This window comes from Coturnix japonica, chromosome 3, assembly GCF_001577835.2.
Source record: "Coturnix japonica isolate 7356 chromosome 3, Coturnix japonica 2.1, whole genome shotgun sequence".
Taxonomy (NCBI): domain Eukaryota; kingdom Metazoa; phylum Chordata; class Aves; order Galliformes; family Phasianidae; genus Coturnix; species Coturnix japonica.
In genome coordinates this window covers 80,973,193-80,995,433 of record NC_029518.1, presented here as the reverse complement: position 1 = coordinate 80,995,433, position 22,241 = coordinate 80,973,193, and the positions used below count along the sequence as shown (strand labels likewise).

The window sequence follows — 22,241 nt, the reverse complement described above, 5'->3', positions numbered from 1 at the left end:
ATAAGAAATCAAGGAACTTGAGCACGAGAAGTCACACAGGGTGAACGTGTCACCTTACTACTGAGTTGCCTGTGTCACTTCCATGTGTGACGAGTAATTCTGTTCCTTGCTAATGGCTTCTTATTCTGGTATTCCGTCAGTTTACTGATACAGGAATCTTGTATGGAACACAGAGCTTAATGGTGTGTTGTCAAAACAAAGAGAATTGAGTAAAAAGTAGAATTCACGAATCTGGAATGTCTTCCAGTTTTTCAGTGGCAAAACCTGAAAACCCAATGCATTTTCCAGTTTAAGTATTCAGGAAGTGACATATGTTAAGGCTCGTGTACTCAACTTTAGTGCCTGTGTTTTGGCGTAGAAGCAGGACATAAGGCAGAGAGTGATTGTGAAAGTTGTTACGCTACATCTGTGGATTTCTTAACAGCAGTAAGAAATAATGTCCACAGTGAGTAATGTACTTCATACATGTCTCCTGCTAGTCAGAAGAAAAAGATAAGTTGAATTTTAGCAGAAAATTATGAAGTCAGCTTTTAGAATTCGTATTGAAGACCACTTGGGTGAACTGCCTACTCCATTATCCTCCAACAGTAATGTGTGTGTGTATATATATATATATACATATATATATAAAGTGCTGTACTGCTGTAATGATAGTAAAATCTATTGTAGCTTCTTGTCAGTATACTTTGTTTCTGTTTAATGATTTGGCCACTGAACATTCAAGTAAATGGCTATGTCCTTGTTTTTTCATTTCAATAATTTTATATGGATTTTACTTAGAAATTTTGTTTTGTTCCTGTTTTCTTAACTGTTTATATTGCTACTTTTCATATTTACAGGAGAAAAGAAGAAAGACTGCTTAAACTCAAGTTTTGATGACTATTTTGGAACTGTTACATCAAAGAGACAGAAAAAAGAGGTAGAAAACACCTGCAATACTCAGACTTGTACTCACGTTTCTATGAGTGCTTCAATAACGAATTCTCCCACATGTGGCTGTGACCAGAGGAGCTTAATCCAGAAACAACCTAGCAGAAAAAGCTTAGGTAAAAAGCGGATTTTGCAGAGTACTTTGCATGATATGTTGTTTAGAAATAAAAGATCTGAAAAAGTTTTCAGAGCAAAACCGTTAAGGATGGAAGTACAATGACCATACTGCATTAGAAATACTTGTACAACTAAATGCAAAATGTTCTCAATGGAAAAATGCTTGAGAATTACACCAAAAGAAAAAATGCCGCAGTCCAGACTTTTACTTAAAAATATATGAGTGTGTAGGAGCCAGAAGAACACACATTTGTATTCACATATATTGCAAATATGAAATCATCAGGATATAAGAAAATTGGCTTACAAAATGCAGCAAAACTGTGAGCTGCCTTCTTCTTGTAATGCTTGGCATTCTGTAAGCTTTATGCTGCTATTAAGGCTGAAAGAGCTGGGTCTGTTCAGCCAAGAGTAGAGAAGGCTTTTGGGAAACTTTATCTCTGCCTTTCAGTATCTAAAGGGGCTTATAAGAAGGAGAGTGACAGACTCCTTAGTAGGGTCTGTCCTGGAGACATTCAAGGTCAGATTGGACCAGGCACTGAACAATCTGATCTAGCTGTTCACTGCAGGGGAGTTGAACTATATGACCTTTAAAGGTCCCTTCCAACTCAAATAATTCTGTCGTTCTGTTCAAGGCTTGTTTAAGGTAACAAGTTCTTCATCCTTTTAATGTTATGATGTTATTGTAAACTGTCTGCAAGTATCCATTAAGCATAATATTCTGTGTTAAAATTCTTATTTCACAATTTTAAATTGCTGTTAAAGGCACAAAATCTATAATGGAAAAAAACAAAAAAACAAAAAAAACCCCAGCAATTTCTAACTTTTACTATAATGAAGATCGAATTAGCCATTTGAAGGCATGTAGAATCATAGAATATTCTGACTTGGAATGGTCAATTGAAGGTTGAGTCCATCTCCTTACTTCACACGAGGCAGCTGAACAACATGCAAAGTACACATCACTTTCAGTTTTGGCTTTATTTATATGGAGCTAATCTTTGGTTTTAATATCATTTTAGAGAATGTTATTTATACTTGAGCATTCTTAATTTAGTTTAGCATAAATTCTTTCAACGCAAATATGTACTAGAATATGAAGTCTTGGGAACTCAGGAAAATTCTCAAATGATACTGTGAGAAACTCTCAGTTCCAATAATTTTCCATCAGGCAAATATCTCAGTGAAGTGGCAAAGTTTTTACTATTATTACAGTAGTGGGCATGTACCCCCTTGTGGCAAAGGAGAAAATGCATGCTTGATCAGTGAAACATTTCTCATTATATCTCTTTTTTTTTCCCCCATCACCAGTAGTTACTTTCATGTTTCCCTCTTGTCTAGGTTCTCCTGGCTTACAGTCTGTGCAACACGTCCACTTTTCCATATGACGTCTATCACAAACCTACTGTTTTTAGGATCATTTTGTACATTTCGATGGATACAGAAGGGCAATATTTCTTGAAGCTGCTATACCTGTTTTATTCTGTGCCAGGCTTCCTTACCCTGCACTCTATTTTTCCTTCTCTTACTATTTATGAAAGCCATACTTAAGAAGGAACCCATATCAGAAAATATCTAAAGGTTACTAAGCCCCAATTCCTGATTTATGATATCTATTATGCTGTGCTAGCAAGCATAAATTTAATTATACATTAAATTTTACATTTAGTTAGTGGTCTTCCCCTTGTGTATTCCTTCACATAAACTCACATTATCCACACTTGATTATGGTGGGTATTGCTCAAGATTATTGCTCAAGATCCAAGATTCTGGATCTTACCCTGGCCAGGATGTCTCAGTGTCCACTCTATTCTGCTGCTTAGCATCTTTCTTGTGAAGAACAACCTGTGCATCCATTACCTATGCAACCTATATATCCAACCTATGCAGCCATTTTGTGAGAATGTTATAAGTTCAGTAAAGGCCTATACTTTACTGTTGGAAGTATCTACTACAAAAACACAAAAAAACTTTCACAAATCATCAATACATTAAGTAAAATGTAAAAGGGCAGAACAATTTTGGTTTCATGCTTATGATCCCACTGAATGTGATTTATGCCTCATGACAATGTACTGAAACACGATCCTTAATTGCTGCATTTCCTAATGTCAGTGAACAGTGTTTTCTCTTTAAACAGTTAAAAAAAAGAAAAAGAGTAAGGAGAAAACATATACTTTATGCTATGTCAGCTGATTTGAGAGTTAATTCTAAATGATGAATTCTAGTTATGAAATTGAGATCAATATTCTAGCATGTTATACTTTTGTTTTCTCACTGGACAACTTATTTAAGCTCAGAATCTGGAGGAGAGGATTAAGGAAGGGTATTCAGCAAATAAAAGTTACCAGATGCTTTTCCTTTCAATCCTATGTGGTTTCAAGATGGTTTCAGCTCATCTGAAAACAGAAGAGATCAGTAATAAAAACTGAGCTGTATTTTCACTATTAATGGAAGTTTTGTGGAAGAAAGTTGTGTTTTGAACTTCTTAGTGTGACACTGTAAAATGTAATCATGAATATTTATTAAATCATGATAAAACTTAATAGCTGTATATACTTAAATATCAAGTATTTTTCTTCCCCGGTTTTTAAGTTAGTGGCACTCCTACACATTGTCCTTAATGACAAGATGTAACATTTGAGAAGCATTCTCTTTACAGACTTCTTTTGCTCTTTGATTTTAAAGTAGAAATTTAACTGCTGGGTTTTGCATGTCAGTGCCTAGATTTATAGCAGTTACAAGATGAGCAAAATGGTGGTTTCTCTCTTTCATGAATGTAAGTTTATCAGTTGACAGTAATGCTGTTGTGAAGGTTGTCAATCTGTGTTGCTGGCAGAGTCTTAGAATTTCATTGTCATTCATTTTGTAAATCATATCCAACTCACAGCCTGCAGGCCACATGACAGCTAGAAATGTGGCCCCACAGGGCTGTTAACTGTTACCGTTATCAAGTGATTTTAGCAGTATTTTTTGTGATTCTGCTGTGCATAGCTTGAGTACAGGCTGCATAGGCAGCTACAGGGTGCTATGAGGGGAGAGCACAATGCAGTGCTAACTCTACCTATCACACCCACCACTGCACTCAATTGAATCAAAAAGAGCATGCATTACATATTTACATGTGTGCCACTTGGCAGGTAAAGCACAGTGATTGCAGGTAATATTTCAGCCTGCCTGTGTGTGTGATCAGGTGAAGCAATGGAGTCAGTGATCTCCTGACTTTTGTTTTGTTTTGTTTGTTCTTTGTGGCCAATATCTTTTATTTAAGATTAAAAATAAATGTTTAGTAGTAACTTTCTGAACTCATGTATCCTAAACAGTGACATTTATTTTTAATATCTTCTTTTTATTGTGTGGCAAGAACTTTCGTCCTCTTGCCATCAGTATTGCTGTATGATTGAAGATGATGGACCTTAGTGCAATACTAAATACAAAGGACACTTCAAGATTAACACCTTTTATTTGTTTCTATTGAATAGACTAGGCAGTTATACTTTTAAATATGGGTAATATTGATGTAATGACAAGATTATTTTTGAGGAGTTGAAATTATGCCACTTCAATCACAGAATCACAGAATTGTAGGAGTTGGAAGGGACCTCTAGAGATCATCGAGTCCAACCCCCCTGCCAAAGCAGGCTCCCTACACCACGTCACACAGGAAGGCGTCCAGGCGGGTCTTGAATATCTCCAGAGAAGGAGACTCCACCACCTCCCTGGGCAGCCTGTTCCAGTGCTCCATCACCCGCACTGTAAAGAAGTTCGTTCTTGCAGCATTCGTGTGGAACTTCATGGCTGTACTTTCATCCCATTACCCTATCCCCACGCACTACGAAAAGAGACCAGCCCACCACTATCGCTCCCACACCGTCATGTTAATTTTATAAATACCTGGATCAAGTCCCCTCTCATGCCTCTTTTTTCAAGGCGAACAGACCGCAGTTCCCCTAAGTCTCGTTCTCGCAAAGGGAGAATGCTCCAGTGCCCGCTTTTCAAACCCCAATTCCCCTTTAGTCGGCCCTCGCCTGGACACCTTCAAGACATTCGCCGTCTTTTCTTGTACTGGGAGCCAGAAGGACACAATTTTCCAGATGAGGCTACGCAGGCTAGATAGAGGGGGAGATCGCCTCCTTCACGTGCTGGAACAGCGTGCTTTTAATACACCCCAGTATGCCATTGGGCTTTTTTGGCTGCCAAGGGCACACGCTGGCTGCATTGGTCAAATCTGTCGTCCACCAGGACGCCCAGTTCTCTCTCTGCCGAGCTGCCTCTCCAGCAGGTCTTCCCCCAGCCTGTCACTGGGTGGATGTGCCAATTATTCTCCCCAGGTGCAAGACTCTACACTTGACTTTGTTAAAACCTCATCCGCTTCTGTACGTGCTCCGCCTTCCAGCCTGTCGCAGGTCTCGGCGAATGGGCAGCAAGCAGCCTTCAGCGGCGTTCAGCCAATCCTCCCAAACTTCGTGTCATCAGCCAAACTTGCTGAGGGTGGTCACTATCCCCTCATCAAGGTCGTTGATGAAGATGTTGAACAAGACCGGACCCAGTACAGACCCCTGGGGGACGCCGCTAGTTACAGGCCTCCAGCCAGACACCGCACCACCACCAACAACCCTCTGCACTCTGCCAGTCAGCCAATTCTCGACCCACTTCACTATCCACTATTTATTAAGAACAACAACCTACCTCAATCTTCAGTAATTAAAACTTCTTCAAAAGAGAGATCAAAGTCTTTTTTGTCTTTTGCAAGCAAGATAATTTCTCAAATGAATCCAGAAGGTAATTTGAAATGAATTTGAAATGAAGTTGACAAATATATGTAATTTAAAAAAGAAGTGATGATAAATACTGCTTTTTGTTGTATATTAGAGTACATTTTCATGAATGGTGCCTTTTTCTAAATACCAGGACTTATACACTTTCATGTGTATAGAAGGAATCACAGAATCACAAAATGACCCGGGTTGGAAGGGATCCCAAGTATCATATAGTTCCAGCCCCCTGCCTGGCAGGGCCACCAAACATACACATGTACTAGATCAGGTTGCCCAGGGCCCCGTCCAACCTGGTCTTGAACACCTCCAAGGACGAGGCATCCACAACCTCTCTGGGCAGAAGGAAATGTCTATACATTTCCTTGCCTGCTAACAGCTTGCTTAATTGGTTTACTAACTGTTGTTTGAAAACATATCTTGGACCCTCAGGTAATCTGAGATAAAAAACAGTGTGTTCTGAAAGCACTCTTCTTTTAATAAGAAATATAAGTATATAGCACCAGTGCTTCAAACTGTGAAATATTTGTGTATTCATAGAAATTGCAAACTTTGAAACAGAAAGCTGTGTTGCTCACTGTCTATTTGTGATTAATGTGCAGTGTTCAAAATGCTAGAAATCACAGTTAGTTTTATAATTAGTTTATTTAGAAGATGAGAAACTGAATGATAAAGTCAAGTGCTCATATGTCATTTTTCTTTCCATAACTGAAACAATGAAAAAAATAACTGATGCAAGTATTCAAGTTAGATTTTTTAAATTGTACTGAGCTCTATAAAGTCTGTCAGTTTCATTTCATGTTTCTAAATTAGTAATATGCTTTTTTCCTAGGTGATGAAAATCACGTGTCAGAGTATGATGTTACTTACGACTCTTGCAAAGTTTTTAATGAACAAAAAAATAAGCACAATGGGAGGGTAAAAAAAACCAGAAGACTCCAAAAGGTCAGTTTAACTGGACTTATTGTTAAGCTCTTTTTGAAGAATCACTGAGTGCCTTTGTACCTACAAACAGAATATGCGTGCTTGATGCACATTTTAAAAATAAACATTTCTAAACTTACGTTCTTTGAAATATTATGTGAAAGGTGTTCAAAAACAATACATATAACTACTCAACTCAGCTTTCTGCAAACTTGCAGTGGCAGTCATGTCACTGCATTTTTTTCTTATATATATATATAGTAGATCATTCGCCATGGCTGTTCTGCAGAATAAATATTCCCTGTGTCTTCTTATATTCTTTTATTTAATCATAAATTTAGCTAAATTTATGATATGAGCTCAGTTTGGATAGGAGCAAATGAAATGAGATGACTGGGTTAGCACTGATCTTAAGGTTACTTTGTCTTGTGAAAGTTTTTTTACAATTAAATGCAAATAAATAGGAAAATAAATAGTAGCTCTTTTCATGAGTACTGTAGTAGCAAGGCATACAATTAAAATGTATACTAAATTGTCTAAAAAATGGGAGGTCCTAAGGCACTGAAGGATGTAGCGACATGAAACAAATTAGACAGATGTTTCATTGTTTGCTGTAGGTGGAGTTTTAAACAGTTTGATCAATTATTTTTTTTTCTCCTTTAACTCTGAAGTTCTGAGCAAATGCAGTTACCAGGCTGTTCAGCCTTTTAAGCATCTGGAAGACAGAATACTATTTTCCATGGCCCAATCATCTGCTCTCGTTCAAAACTACATTTTGACTTCCTGCTTGTGTCTTATTGCTTGTTACTTTTTAAAGTGAGCTGTGGATGTCCCCATACATTGCAGGGGAGTTCAACTGGATTAACCTTTAATGTTCCCTTCTGTGAAAGTGCTCACCTTCTTCTAAATACATACAGTCATACTAGTTGTAAAACTAATAAGAGTTATATAGAACATATAAATCAGCTTCACTCTATATCTGTGTCCTGTGATAAACATTTTAAGAATTCATTCTCATTAAGCTGAAACACCTGTACAGAAAAGTTTAATTTCCTGTAACAGAAATCTTACAAAAGCTGCTAAGTAGATATCCATAAACAGTTAGTGGCCATAAGGCTGTCTGTGGGAATGGTGCTTGGTGATTTGTCACATTTTTATGTTATTCATTTGTTTGCTTCAAAATCTCACCCAACCTGAAATCCTTCTGTTTTGTCTTTCAACAGAAGTCAGAATCAATAATATCTTTGTTTAGCTGCTTCTTTATCACAATGTTAGATTGAATTCAAATTTCCTTTCCTATTTATACTATTAATATAGACTTACTTATTTTGTTCTTTAACATGAAAGACTTCTAATCGTAACTATTCAAACTACATAAGTTGTAAACTAAGAAGAGCTCTGAAGACAGAGCAGTTTTAATGGCAAACCCAGACATACTGGGGAAAGATAATAAACACTTTCAGGAATCTTTAATGGAGCAACAACAACAACAAAAAAACCCCACAACAAACAGTAACAAGAGCTTTCGTGTGTTGTATGTGTTGTTTACATTGAAGTCTCTAAAGATAGATTCAAAAGTTTAAAAAAGGAACTATACATAGTTCATCTAAAACTTCCTGGTTTTGAGACCAGTCATTGAAAAATGTAAATTGTTCTAAATTCTTCTAACACTTGGCTGACCAAGATATGTACTCTGATCTAATGCCTGTGAATGTCAGCAGGTGGCTTCCGTGGTCTAGAAATGTCAGTTGATGATACTGTGTTACAGGGGAAGAATCAAACCTTTACATACTGCAGTGCAATTTTTAGATACATGAAATACAAGGATAATTATTAAGTATCTTGATGGATAATTAAAATCATGCTTTGTCAGAGAAGGGAGTGTGGACTTAAGAGAATATATCTGCAAATGATAAGAATTCTTCAATGATACTGTCAGGAGACTTCTATGGTATGGATCAAATATCTGTTGCTGTGATTTTAGGTGTAACTGATTTGATCCCAGAATGTTTCATGTTTGCAAATTGCCTTATCATATATGAAGTAATCCTGAAAGTGCCTGACTGACTCTAGCTAATGACAACTGAATAGTTGATTATTGTTTAAGTCTAGTCGTCTGGCTTGTGCAGCATAATACTGAAGAAAATAGGAAATAAGATTTGAGCAATCAGCATTCTGAGACAACTGTAAAAATAACAGGATTTCATGTTATATGTCAGTTTATCTTCATTGGAGTGCCTGAAATAGGCCACTGAATGGAACACTGAGATCCAGCAGGAAAGTTTATTTTTACTGGCAAGATGCATCTTATGATGTTGCTATATCCAAAATGTAGCTTTGTTCATTAGTTTGTTTCAAACATTCAGAATTTATAGCAATAGTGACATTCAAGAGCAGAATATAAATAAGAAGTATTAATTATTGTTTCATACAAATAGAATGTGCAGATACTCATTTGATAAGATTCTTCTTTATTTCAATGTAATATTAAGTAGTAAAGAAAGTAAACCAATTAACTGAATTCCATAAGAGTGATCTTAGGTAAAACTAAAATGGGTATCAGCAAGGTTAGTATGAGATGACTAGAATTGCTGAAAAAATACAGTGAAAATTTGAAAACCAGAGTTTCAAGCTTTTCTTTTCAGGAGATAGGTCAGTAAAGAGTGCCTTTGAATACCATGTTTTGAGCAAGTTTTGTATGTCTTGTTTATATCATTAACCTCATCAGTATTTTTACCCAACCTTTGCAAGGCAATTCTAATTCTAGACTTTGTCCACCAAGTGACAGGAGTCACTTATACAGGAGTATATTCACCTAAAGAACATCAAGCCACTGGTGTTTTTGATGAAGTAGCTTGGGCAGACACCTCTTCTTATCCTTCCGTGTTGAGTGCCTACCAGTGACCAAAATGGAATGGATGCATGATGAGGACTTAAAATCAGGCCATTCTTCTCTCTGAAGCTATTCTTACTGTTGCAGATTGTCTTCATAACTTGGTTTTCAGTCTCAGAGTTAGGGCTCAAAGTATCCCAGCTGAAGCTTTTGGTAATTCTTTTAGTCTGACATAATTCAGGTATCTGAAGAAATTATTCACTTGACCAGATCTGGTAATGAAAGCATAAACAGCTTTAATGTGTGAACAGATGAAATAGATTTACTCTTATACCATACTTAAATTTTTGTTGGAATTGTTCAGGAAAGGACACGAACTAATTTTGTTAAACTTAAATGATAAGAAGCTGCATGAGGGGTTCATGCTGACTGACTTTGAAATTTCTGGTTGCAGACAAAGGTGTGGGAAGGAGAATCTTTATTACTCTGCCCTTTCCTTACTCTTTGTCCTGCTGGAAAAACTAAATCCCTGGCTTTGACAGATAAATTTATGAAGGTGCAGAATGCTGTGAAATCTGCCTTTTTTTGAAAAAAAAAAAAAAATGAATATGACATATGATTTTTTTTGTTTTGTTTAAAACGTATTCACTATTATGGATGCATGAAGAAAACAGAAAATGTCAGTTAGTTGTAAATTGTGTCAGTATTAGGCTGAAAAGTCTGAAGCTGTTGATCATCCTTAATCTTGCTAACAGAAGTTCTATGGTTCTTTGGCACTGAGGGAAACCTGAATCCCAGACGTGCCATTTTGTTCTATTTTTCACTTGTAATAGCTTACATTGTGTGTGTTGTGTTATTTTTCTTTTAACCTACTTCATAGTAGTTCTGATTTGGATAATGCTGGTTCATTTTACACATCTCATTAGCACCAAAGCAGAGGTCTTGTTTTTAGTCAGGAAATTACAACTGTAACTCAGTTTGCAGCCAGAGAAAACTTGAAAAATGTCGTTATCAAGAACTGATAAGTGGAGTAAGGCCAGCCAGAAAGTAAATTATAGCTTTGAATATTTGCTGTTTAAAACTGCTGAATAGAAATCATTCACCACAATTACCAATTATTCTCAGCTGTGAGCCTCAATTATATTAATAGAATAAATTAACATAATTTATAGATTGTTTCTAAAAACAGCTTTAAAGTTTTCTATCCTCTTCTTAAAACTTATCTAGAAAAAATAGCAAAATTAACCTAATTCTTGATTATTCACATGCTGCATCTGGCTCTTTTTTGGCTCCTGTACTAGTCAGAGTGAAGAAGAATGTGACTCCTGGAATACAGCTGTTAAGATCAAAAGCATGTATAGGAATTCTGAATCTATTTCAGAACCATCTGATGGAGCTACAATAGCCAAAGAGTAAAAGGGTTGGAAGAGAACAAAATGGTTGTCATAATGCTCTTGTGCTATCCCTTGCATTATATTTGCATATGAATGTACTTCTTCCCTTTCCTTCATGTTCAAAAAAATATGCTTTATCCCTATCATACTGACCAAACTACACAGGGTAAGCAGAACTCTTGTTGAGTTCTGAAATTGAAAGTCTTTTTATTTCACCCATCACAGTATGCATTTGATCTTAAGAGTATTCCAAAGCCCATTTCTTTCAGAGCTTGTCAAATTGTAGGTGTAAGTGAGCATGCAGATTAAGAAATACACAAATCAGAAGTGATAAATATCCCTTGATGTCCATCCTTTGAAGAAATCACAGGTCTATGTTCTAGACCCAAACAACAAGTGACACTTTTTGAAAAGCAAGTTGTACAGAACAGGGCTTTTCTCTTATTTTCCTTCAGCACCAAGAAGCACCTGCTTAAAGTTAGAAAAGGAAAGAAATACACTTTGAGGTTGGATGTCTCTTTTGTGATGTAAAGCAGTTCACATACAGGAAGTATCACGCTGTGTTTCATGAACTGAAAAAAATAACAGATACTGCTTTCTTTGAGGTATTGAAATGCATGTTATGTATTTCATAGGATGTGGAGAAATCTTGTTGACAGATTCTAGAAAGAAATATTTAATGCAACTGTAGTCTTAAGAAACATATAAAGGAAAGTTGAGCCATGTAAATGTCCTACAGGAGTCTACACAACCTTCATTACAGATCTAAAACACAATCCAGAAATAAATATGCTCTGATTTAGAAAACAGATGTGCAGCTCCTCTTGATTCAGAGAAAAAAGAATTAATTCTAAAAGGTCCTATTCATTTAACACTATTTTTTCAGAGTTGTATTGATAACAATCCTGCTTTAAATGTGCATTAGACTATGCAGCCATGCACACCAGATGTCTTTTTGCTAGTCAGAAAAGAAAATGCTAACTCAAAAAATATTTTACAATAAAAGAAAAATGTAAAATAAAACAGACACAAATAGCATTGAAGAAAAATTGAATGGACAGGGAGGGAAAAAGGCAATTAGCCTGAAAAATGGAATACTGAAAATTAAAACAATTTTGCTAAGTTTTCTGTTTGGTAACTGTATGTGTATTAAAGAGAACTGCTTGTCTAATTAAAGCAATAAAACAAAATGTTGTCTATTTAGAAGATGACCCCGTTCTTGCAGAAATATGCAGTTTTGAATGAAGATGAAGTAGTTTGGAAGAAATTAAACTTATTCCAATTTCTACCTACTGTATGCATGTTTCTGCATCCCTGAGTCTCTGATGGGGCACTGGTGACATTGACAAAACATCATCCAGAACGTTCATCTATACCATCTTGTTTGTTGTGTGTTGTAGCATAAAAGCTGCAGTTCAAAAGAAGAGTTTTCAGGCTTATGTCAGGGCAGGCTACAGGTTTCCCAAGTTGTGTGAGTTCAGCATTTTCAGTTTCTTGGAGATGGATATTAAGGAGCCCGTAATGAACGTTTGTTCTCTGAAGCTGAAAAAACAGCTGTAGGATCTCAAGTTGCTCTGGCCTTGGTTTATGTAGTAACTCTATTAATACAGCTTTGGCAAAATTAGTAGTTTGATTAGTAATGTTTTCAGTATGTTTATTTATTAGATGTTGTGAGAAATTTTTCTGCGTGTTCTGAACAGACACATCAGGATCTCTCTTTAGAGCTGTTACTACACAAGGACCCTGAGAACCTAGTGCAATTATTTTGTGTTTCAAGTCAAAAGAGAACATTATGGTCATACTGAAGTATGCTTTTGCTGAAGCATACATATTCAATATGATGAGATTTTCAACCCAGAAAGATTGGACAGAGAATACATTGCTTCAAAGCCATGCTCTGTGCCTTTCCAAGATCCCTTAGAATTATGGACTCCAGGATCCCTTGAAGTTATGTAGATTTAACAAAATGCGTTTGGACACCATGAGGTACTTCCTCCCTACTGTATAGCATAGCTCCACTTGAGATGCCCTGTCCCTGGAGGTGTTCAAGGCCAGGCTGGATGGGGCCCTGGGCAGCCTGGATTAGTATTAAATGTTGGTGGCCCTGCCTGTGGTGGGGGATGCTGGAGATTCGTGATCCTTGAGGTCCCTTCCAACCCAAGACATTCTGTGATTCTACCAGATTTTAGTATACTGGGGTGAGATCAGAAATGGAAATGACTATTTTTTATGGAGTGGTATATACCTAGAGAAGTAACGTGAAATTCATATCTTGATTTTTAAGATTACAAAGAGTTGTATTGAAATTACTGTAGAAGTCCATTGATCTACTTTTTCTACAAAACTGAAATGATAAAATATACATTCTTATGCATATTTATGTAGTTACAGGTAATTAGACTTTTCTTGCAGGATTATGTCATGTTGATTGCTTTATGATTTGATGATCATGTTCTGTTCAGTTACATGTTTCTCTGATATCGGTGAATTCATATTCTGTCCTACTTTTGTACATGGTGGAGGCCTTATGTTTATTTCTGATGGTGGAAGGATACCTCTTCTGATTTCTATAGTACAAACTCATGAAACAGTACTTTAAAACCTGTGTGAGATGCTCTTGCTATGCATATAAGCTAGAGGATTCTGCTGGGAGGATGCTTTTTGGGGTGTCTCAGTTTTGCTATTATATGCATTTCTGTAATGGTTGAGCATACCTTATTAATTACTACTCGATCAACTTTTATTCATTAGGCATGATTTGAGAGTGAAGTAATATATATTATTTAAAATAAACAAGCTATTATTTCTTCTTGGCCCAATTTTGTCTTTCTTTTGGAAAAAATTGAAATCATTGTAAATTACTGGGTTTCTTTGCTGTAGTTAAGCTGCTTTCTCAACTCAATCTGATCAAGAAAAGATAAAAGCAGAAAACAAAAAATACTTTTTTTTTTTTTTTTTTTTTGGCATGCTAATCTTGAAATCTATCACTTCATTTTAACTGATGAAAAATCCCATTTTTGCTTACTCTTACTGGATGTTTTGATACACAACATGATGAAGGGGTTTCTTTCCTTCCATATCCTTGAAGTTTAACATTTCTAGCATGTATGTCAATTAGTACTGCCTCTTCCCAGAATGATACTGTAATTATCAAGCAAGCAATTCAGTCCTTTTGTCTCTTTAATGGTATGGTTAATCATTTAATTTTTTTTTTCCAAGATGAAATCTTTTCAGAGTTTTGATGTTTTCTTGTTTGCTTCCTTTTTTCAGCCAGCAAGAACACTAGTGATGACAAGTATGTCTTCTGAGTAAGTATTAAAAAGTATTAAGTATTAGAATATTTTTACTTTCTCGTCATTAAGTTTGACTTAAATTTTGATAATCTTCTCACCTCTGTACAAAATGGAATTTACCTTTGGGGTATTTAAAATCTTTTCATTCATATCTTCTTTCTTCTTGCTGAAGAAGTAGCAGTTCTAGGCTTTTCAGACATTTTGTTTCAAAATGTCAGAAGCAGCTGCAACTGTGTGTTTGTGGAAGAGTTAATATTTTTCTGGCAGGCTCTTATCATTCTCTTAAAATTTTTACATCATAAAGATTTCCAAGAAAAACATAATTCCATGCTTTATACTGTATTTTCTTACAGTTTTTTGAGTTATTTTTCAAAACTCAAGGTCTTATTTCTACTACCCACAAATCTCTTTCAGCGCTGAAGTAATTAAGTCATGACAGTTACATTGTAAGCAATCTGAAAACATACTTAGTGGCTGTCCTCTCAGAAATACTTTGTAAATGGTTGCCAGTAGCAATTAACCGGTCTACTACTATAAAGGTCAGAAATGTAAAACAGTATAGTATTTTTCTTGTGTTTTATATGAGTGAGTGGTTTCTATTAACACCAAGACTACAAGTGTACAAGTGTACTACACGTGTACAAGTGTACAAGTGTACTTTGCTAAGCATGTCATACAGGATCACTTTCAGGAGGGAAAGATAATAACTACAGCACAGATAAGGATAGTGGAAAACAGGCTGTGATTTGCCTTAAAGGAGACAACAAATCTTGACAGCTGGGGAAAAAAGTGTTCCTTTGTTGAAAGAGGTCCTTAGTAAGTTACTTCTTTTATGTTGATGTATGTTGACTTTTCCTAGAAACAATTTATTATTTCATGAAATAAAAATGTCTGTTGATTAAAAAAATGCTTTTCTCCAGAACTTTTTCATCTAGATTTTGCTTCTGACTGCAGTTATTGGGATTAATCATGCTATAGTGAAGGTAAAGGAACTGCTTCTGAAGGAACTAAAAAGCAGAAAATAGTCCTCAGAAGGATAACCCAGTGGCTCAAATCCAGTTCTCATACCCAGTAGCTACATTTATAGAAGTAGTACATTAGAAATTTGAAGATGCATGAATTCAGTGGTTTCATGGTATCAAGTTCTGTGAATATTTTCAATGCCGCTCATACACAGCTAGTAGCTACTTATTTTTCTGAGTCACAAATTTAGTGAAATGGTGTAACTTTGCTTCTGGTAGATGTTTTCAGCTGACTGAAGTATAAGCTGCTGAGTTTTCAGTGCAATTGATAAGATACCTTAGATATGAATAATGTAGAAGAGGTCTCTCTACTCTCACCTAAGAAATTTCATATGGACAAGAAAGAACTATGTGAATAGCTTCAGGTGGTATATGAAGTTGTCTCTGCTGAGCATATAGTTCAGGTAGAGTTAGCTTCTGTGAGTAGCAATGTTGCAAAAACTTCTCTTGTAGGCTCTGACAAGTTAAAACTCACACTAATCTGTGGCAGAAGTTAGGCAGTTAAGTCAGTGGTTCAGTTTTTTAGTGTGTCCACATATGCTATCACCATTTGACTTCTGTGAAGTTAATTTTTTAAACTCTTTGTGTTTACTATTCCTTTACTTGCTTAAATATTTATTTATTTATTCTAAAGAGATTGCTGCTTTGAAGATGTTTCACAGGTTTTATTAGAGTTCCTCTAAGTTGCTTGGATATTTGGGGATCTATAACTGAGTTACTTTTGGTAGAGTAAAATGTAGTGAGAATGAAGTAACTTCAGAGGCTGACTGCTCTCATTATGTCCATTATTAACCTCAGTATTTTACCTGAGAGGATTGCAGATGTGGTACCTTTGACTTTGTCCAAGCTAACTTTATTTTATGTGGCAAGTTGCAGACATTTTCAATAAGTCAGCTGAGGGGAACAGAGAGGGCACTGGCATTGGGCTTTCCTGTATTATTTGTAACAACAATCTTTAGTTAAATTGTTCTTATTAAATTGTTCTTATATAACAGCTTCTTTCTAGGGATACCAAGAGTTCAGTGTTTTCATGGTGAGGTATTTGTGTGCCTCAGTGTGACCTACATAGTAGAGAACTCAACTTAGCATTCTAGTTATAGGTGGCCATTCTCTATTTTATATGGCAGTCCATGTGTCCATATTTATTTAAAGATAAGTGATTTCTTTAAATTGAAACACTGACTCAGACATAAAGATATTAAGCCAGAACTTTAAGACTTCTCTCTAAATTGAACATAAAATTTTATTTGAATAATGAAAATCTGGTACTTCCAAATGACATCCTTTGAAGCGTGCTACATCCAACTGTTTACATTTCTTAGAAATACTTCTTCTTTTTTAAGTACAACAGAAACAACCAAGAATGAGCCTCTGTTGTACAAGGCATTGTACACAAACAGAATGTTAGATAATTCCTGACTCAAAGAAAGCTTACATTTAAACAAGCAAGATAGACATGGGGTATAAAAGACCTTTGATATGCAAGTAGGTACGATTGTGTGCTGACAGAAAAGGATCTGTTCGGACTCTGTGGAAAGGCTAACAGATTTTTGACTATCAAGTGGGTCAAGTCTGAGTGAGGGAAGGATAAGAAAGGATTAGTGAGAAAAGGCATGAGGTATAAATGTAAGAAAACTTGAGAAAACTTGTGTTGTGAATGATTGCATCCACAATCCTACCTATCCACTCAACATTATATCTTTTTTTCTTTTTGCTCTTTTTAGGAAACAAAGTATGGTAATTCAGGTGGTGAATAAACTCGGAGACTTCTTGTTCTCAGACGATGTATGTGAAACAACAAGTCATGTAGTTACAGGGAGTCCTCGTCGTACCTTGAATGTTATGCTGGGAATTGTTCGTGGGTGCTGGATTGTTTCTTATGAGTGGGTAAGAAATATATTTGGATGTTACTGCAAAATAAATTAAGCTTATTTTGTATAGCTGGAATGTCAACCATATTTTTGTCCATGCTATGCACAGTGTTGCATTGTTTGGATACTCAGGCATTGAGTTAGCTGAATTTGGGGAAATTTGTTTAAAGCTCTATGTTACTATAAATACTGTCTTTCATTATTTAATCTGACCAAAGTATTCCTGTGTTGTACCTCAGTGTATATTTTAGAAATGCTTGAAATCTCTCCGACAATGCTCATGCATTATTTTTGGACAGATTAAAGGCTAAACAAAGCATTTTGATTCAATGTTACCCATTATTCAGTTGGAACTTTTTATATGCTGACTTAATACATTTATGTCTTATTCTTAAATGGGTATTGTGTTCAGTGCTGGCAAACATGAAGAAGAATTTTTAGGTGTTTTCCTGAATGATGAAAACCATTTAATAAGAAGGAAAGCTTGTAGATGAGTAATTTGGAGGCTATGTCGTTTATAAAAATTATTCCCAGATATCCAGATCCAAGAATCCTCACACAACCTCAAAATTTTTTGTGGACTGCCATGTCTTTACATGCTACTGGTAACTTTCTGTAAACAGAAGATAACTGTGAATTGCTCTGTTGCTTTATCTGGGATACAGTTGCATATATTTTTTTCATTGCAGCCCATATGTTGCCATGTTTTAGACTGGTGATCAAATTGTGTTGATAACACACTACTGTTTTAGCTGTTCCTGATCAATAGCATTAAGACCTTCTCTTTTTCTGTCATTCCCACCGACACATAGACTGGGAGAGGATGCAGCTAGGACAGCTGATCCAACCTGACCAAAAGGACAGTTTTTTTCCTATGTTATTCTTGAATGACTATATATTTTTTTCTTGCTTTTTCCCTTCTAGTTCTCTTCCCTATCCTGCTTGTGGGTTGGAGGGAGTTGAACAGCATCTAAATGGGAGCTTTGATAGTCAGGATCAAACCACCTCTGTTATAGAGATCAATTGCAAGATAATTAATTTGGCAACACAGATGACAGATTTTCCTCATATTTTCAGAACTTCAAAATATGACTGTTGGAATTTACATAGAAGTAGATATTCATCTACAGAAAAGGACTGTAGAATAACTAATTTAATTTCTTTGTTCCTTTTTTCAGTAAATACTCTAAAATCATAACATGTATGTAGTTATTTAAGTAAGCTGCTGTGATATCCTTTGTGGTTTTCAGAAGTTCTTGGTGATTAACTTCCCTTAGAATAAAGGATATTGTATCTTTGATCAGTCTAGTTAGCCAGTAATGTGCCTTTGTGGTTGAAAAAGACCAACAGAATCTTTGTCTGCTTCATCATATCTGTGCAAAGGGGTCATATGATATATGAGTATCCTTATTTCTAATTATGTTGCCTTCCAGTACTTGGAGGGAGCTTACAAGCAGAAGGAGGACTGACTTTTTACATGGTTTGATAGACATAGGACAAGGGGGACTAGCTTAATGGCTTTAAACTAGAAGAGAGTAGATATAGGTTAGATGTTAGGAAGAAATTTTTTACTCAGAGGGTGGTGACATGCTGAAACAGGTTACCCAGAAAGATCGTAGCTGCCCCATGTCTGGAGGCATTCCAAGCCATTTTGGATGGAATCCTGGGAGGCTTGATCTAGTAGCTGGCAACGCTGCCCATGGCAGGGGAGTTGGAAATATATGATCTTTAAGGTCTACTAGAACCTAAGTCATTTCATGATTCTATGAAATTGAAGTTGTTTGGTTTTTTTGGTGGTTTTTTTTTTTTTTTTTTTTTTGGTGTTGCAATGACAATACACTGTTTGAAAGACATCTCTGCTGAAAGAAGGAGGACTCACCAGGAGTATTGCATCCAGATGTGGAGTCCTCAGTACAGGAGAGACATGAACCTGTTGGAGTGCGACCGGAGAAGGGCCGCAAAAATGATCCACAGAATGGAACACTTCTCCTATGAGGACAGGCTGAGAGAGCTGGGGCTGTTCAGCCTGGAGAAGAGAAGGCTGCACAGTGAACTGATAGCAGCCTTTAAGTATCTAAAGGGGAGCTATAGGAAAGAAGGGGACAGACTCTTTAGCAGAGTCTGTGGTGACAGAACAAGGGGAAATGGCTTCAAGCTCAGGAAGAGCAGATTTAGGTTGGATATTATGAAAAAATCATTTACAGTGAGGGTAGAACAGGTTACCTCGAGTTATTGTTGGTACCCCATCCCCAGAGACTTTCAGGGTGAGGCTGGATAAAGCCCTGGGCAACCTGATCTATCTGTGGTGTCCCAGTTCATTGTAGAGTAGCTGGCCTTTCCCTTCCAACTCTTAGAAATATATGATTGTATAATTCTGTCAGAAGCAAACTTTCAGTGACTTAAAATGGAGAATTCTTGCCTTTGTGTTCCTGAAAACTGAATGATGTTGTGAGTAGTGACCTAATTATTTACTGCAGAGTTTGTTCATAAACTTTGTATCTCATTTACTTTTTATCTAAGAAAGTAGATAGATGCCTTTGTACTCAATTCCAGAACTGTGATAGACGAGCATTAATCCATCTTCTGTTGAGATAAACAAAATTGATCTCTAAACAAACTTCTGTAAATACTACAAGGATTGATAGATGTTATCACTGAAAAATTGGCCTGGAAAATAAAATGGAATTACTTAATCATAATTAATCTTTTGGGTTTGTTTATTCTATTTTTTGTTTTTTGCCAGTTATTCATAGTACAAACATCATTTTAGTATTATACGGACATGATGTACGCATTATAGAGCATGGTACATCTGTTGCTACTCAAGATTATTTATAAATAACTTGTTTTCATGCAGCACGACTCAAAGAATTGTGTTAAAATTTCCAGTTTTCTTGGTTCAGCTCAAGTTGATCATCAAACAAGATGGCTTAGATTGACCAGTCTATTTGCAACAAGTATATACAATTTTAAGAATAAAACTAACAGATTTCAATATTCTAATTGTAAATTAGAAGTATTAATTGTAAAAAAAAATGCATAAATGCAACTTAAAATTTATATCTTATAATGTTATAGTCTTAACTGAATGCTTTTTAATAAGCTTATTTTTCTTGGCTAAATAGAGAAATGCATTATTTTATTTTGAATTACTATAAAAATCTTTGACTTATCTACTCAACTCATTTTTGGTTTGGGGATGCTATAATGGTCTATAAAAAACATTTTCACCTTGTGCATCTGTTGTATTTTCAGATATTTGGTTGTAAGTTTTCTGAAAGTAAACATATTGCTTTTATTTTTGTAATAGTGAAGTTTAACAGTAAGAATAAATGAAGATGCATGCTTTTCTTTATTCCACACTCTCAGTTGTCTGCAAAATTGAATGCCTCTACTCCCTATGCAAGTAAAACACTGCTTTCCATATCACAGAAAGCACCAGCTTTTGCAGCAGTTTGTGTAAGTGGTTGCTGGTTCCACTCTGTAGTGGAAATGCTACATCATGGCCTGAACCAGTGTTGGTTGCCACCTGGTGCAAAGGCAGGGCCAACCCAGGGGAGCTCAGGTGCATGCAATGCATCCAAGTGACTGTAAGGGGCGGAACCAGAATCCACCCCTACCCAGACCTTGTTTAAGGGTTGGCAGTGAAAGCACAGGTGTCTCTCTGAAGATGCCTACATATTTGAGGCCTTCTGAATATAAGCAGATTCTTTTCTGTGTTCACGTAAGCTGCTGCATTTGAGCAAGGACTTTGCTGTTCTTCTGTTATTGCTATGCTTTCCATTGTGAGATGTCCTGAAATTTGTCAAACATAGACTACTTCAGACTGCAGACTATGCAATTTGTTTCTGAAAGTAATAAGTTTGCTTTCTAAATTCAGTTTGGAGCTTGCCTCTATTAGTACTAGAATTTGGGCAAAAAAGAAGGAAGTCTCAAGATGGCTCAATTATATGCTGGGAAATAAAATTTACATTACTACCTAACAATCAGTCTGTTTAGCTTAAAATCTCATTTTGTGAGATGTAATGCTGTAAACAATATAAAGTATAACATGTATTATGCCAGCTTTTGTCCAAGTGAAACATCCCATTGCATGTTTTTTGTTTTTTAAATAGAATTTTATATTTTCATTGGTAAGTAATAATGTATGGATTTGTATGGCATTTTATTCCAAGATAATTAATTTAAAAATAAAAATTAAATAAAATAAAGGAAAGCTACAGTTATTTGTGACTCGAGCTTGGGAGAAATTCCACCTATTGATGGAGTACAGTTTGTTATAAGATAAATAATGGCAACAATTTGATGGTGCAGTAAGAAATAGACTTAATCTGTTTGAAATGACTGGAGAATTATTATGCATTGGAAAGTGATCCTAAACACTGGGATTTACGTTCTCATGAGAATCCACATACCCTATATTTTCAGTTTTTGTATACTTCTTGTTAACATAACACGACTTGTTGCCGTAGGACAAGTAAGGTGTTAGGCAGTTACGTTTTTAAAGTTGAATGTATAGATTGTCACTGGTGGTTTGCGATGTTTTTTAGCCTTGTAACTAAGTATGGTAACTACTACTTAATGTGGTTTCAGTTTTCAGTACACAAACATGAGGAGTCCCAGGATATGGAAAAAAACATCCCTGCATAGATTATTCTTCTATTTTATTTTTCATGTTATACATCTTGTGATGGCCCTGATTAAAAACAGAAGTCTGAAACTTATCCAAAGTGTTAGGATCAGAAGTCTTTAAGGGTCACATCCATTCAGCATTTCAGAGCTCACTCAAATGCAAATGATGGTGGATTTTCCAGGCAGTCAGTACTCTGGTCTGGTAGGAACCTTTTTATTTGTGGTCTAGAATGTACAGCTGGCAGAGGAAGTTACTAAAGAGAATGAGTCAGAGCTTTTCTTCTTTTCAGGCTGGCTTATGTGTTGCGTGATTGCAGTCAGTTGTAGGAGATGATATTGGGTCCAGTATAGTTTAACATCTTCATTTATGTTCTAGATGATGGGATGGAGGGAAGTCTCAGCAAACTTGCAGATAATACAAAACAAGGAAGAGTGATATACTCTAAGATT

The 22,241-nt window shown here is 35.9% G+C and overlaps 1 protein-coding gene across 1 annotated transcript in view; it reads left to right on the top strand.

The window, feature by feature from the left end:
- Positions 1-22,241, top strand: part of MCPH1 (microcephalin 1) — a 108,779-nt gene that overhangs the window by 9,869 nt on the left and 76,669 nt on the right. Inside the window, exons 7-10 of the mRNA XM_015859299.2 lie at positions 840-1,046; positions 6,655-6,767; positions 14,244-14,281; positions 17,013-17,175. Coding sequence (XP_015714785.1) covers positions 840-1,046; positions 6,655-6,767; positions 14,244-14,281; positions 17,013-17,175 — 521 coding nt within the window. The remainder of the gene's footprint in view (positions 1-839; positions 1,047-6,654; positions 6,768-14,243; positions 14,282-17,012; positions 17,176-22,241) is intronic.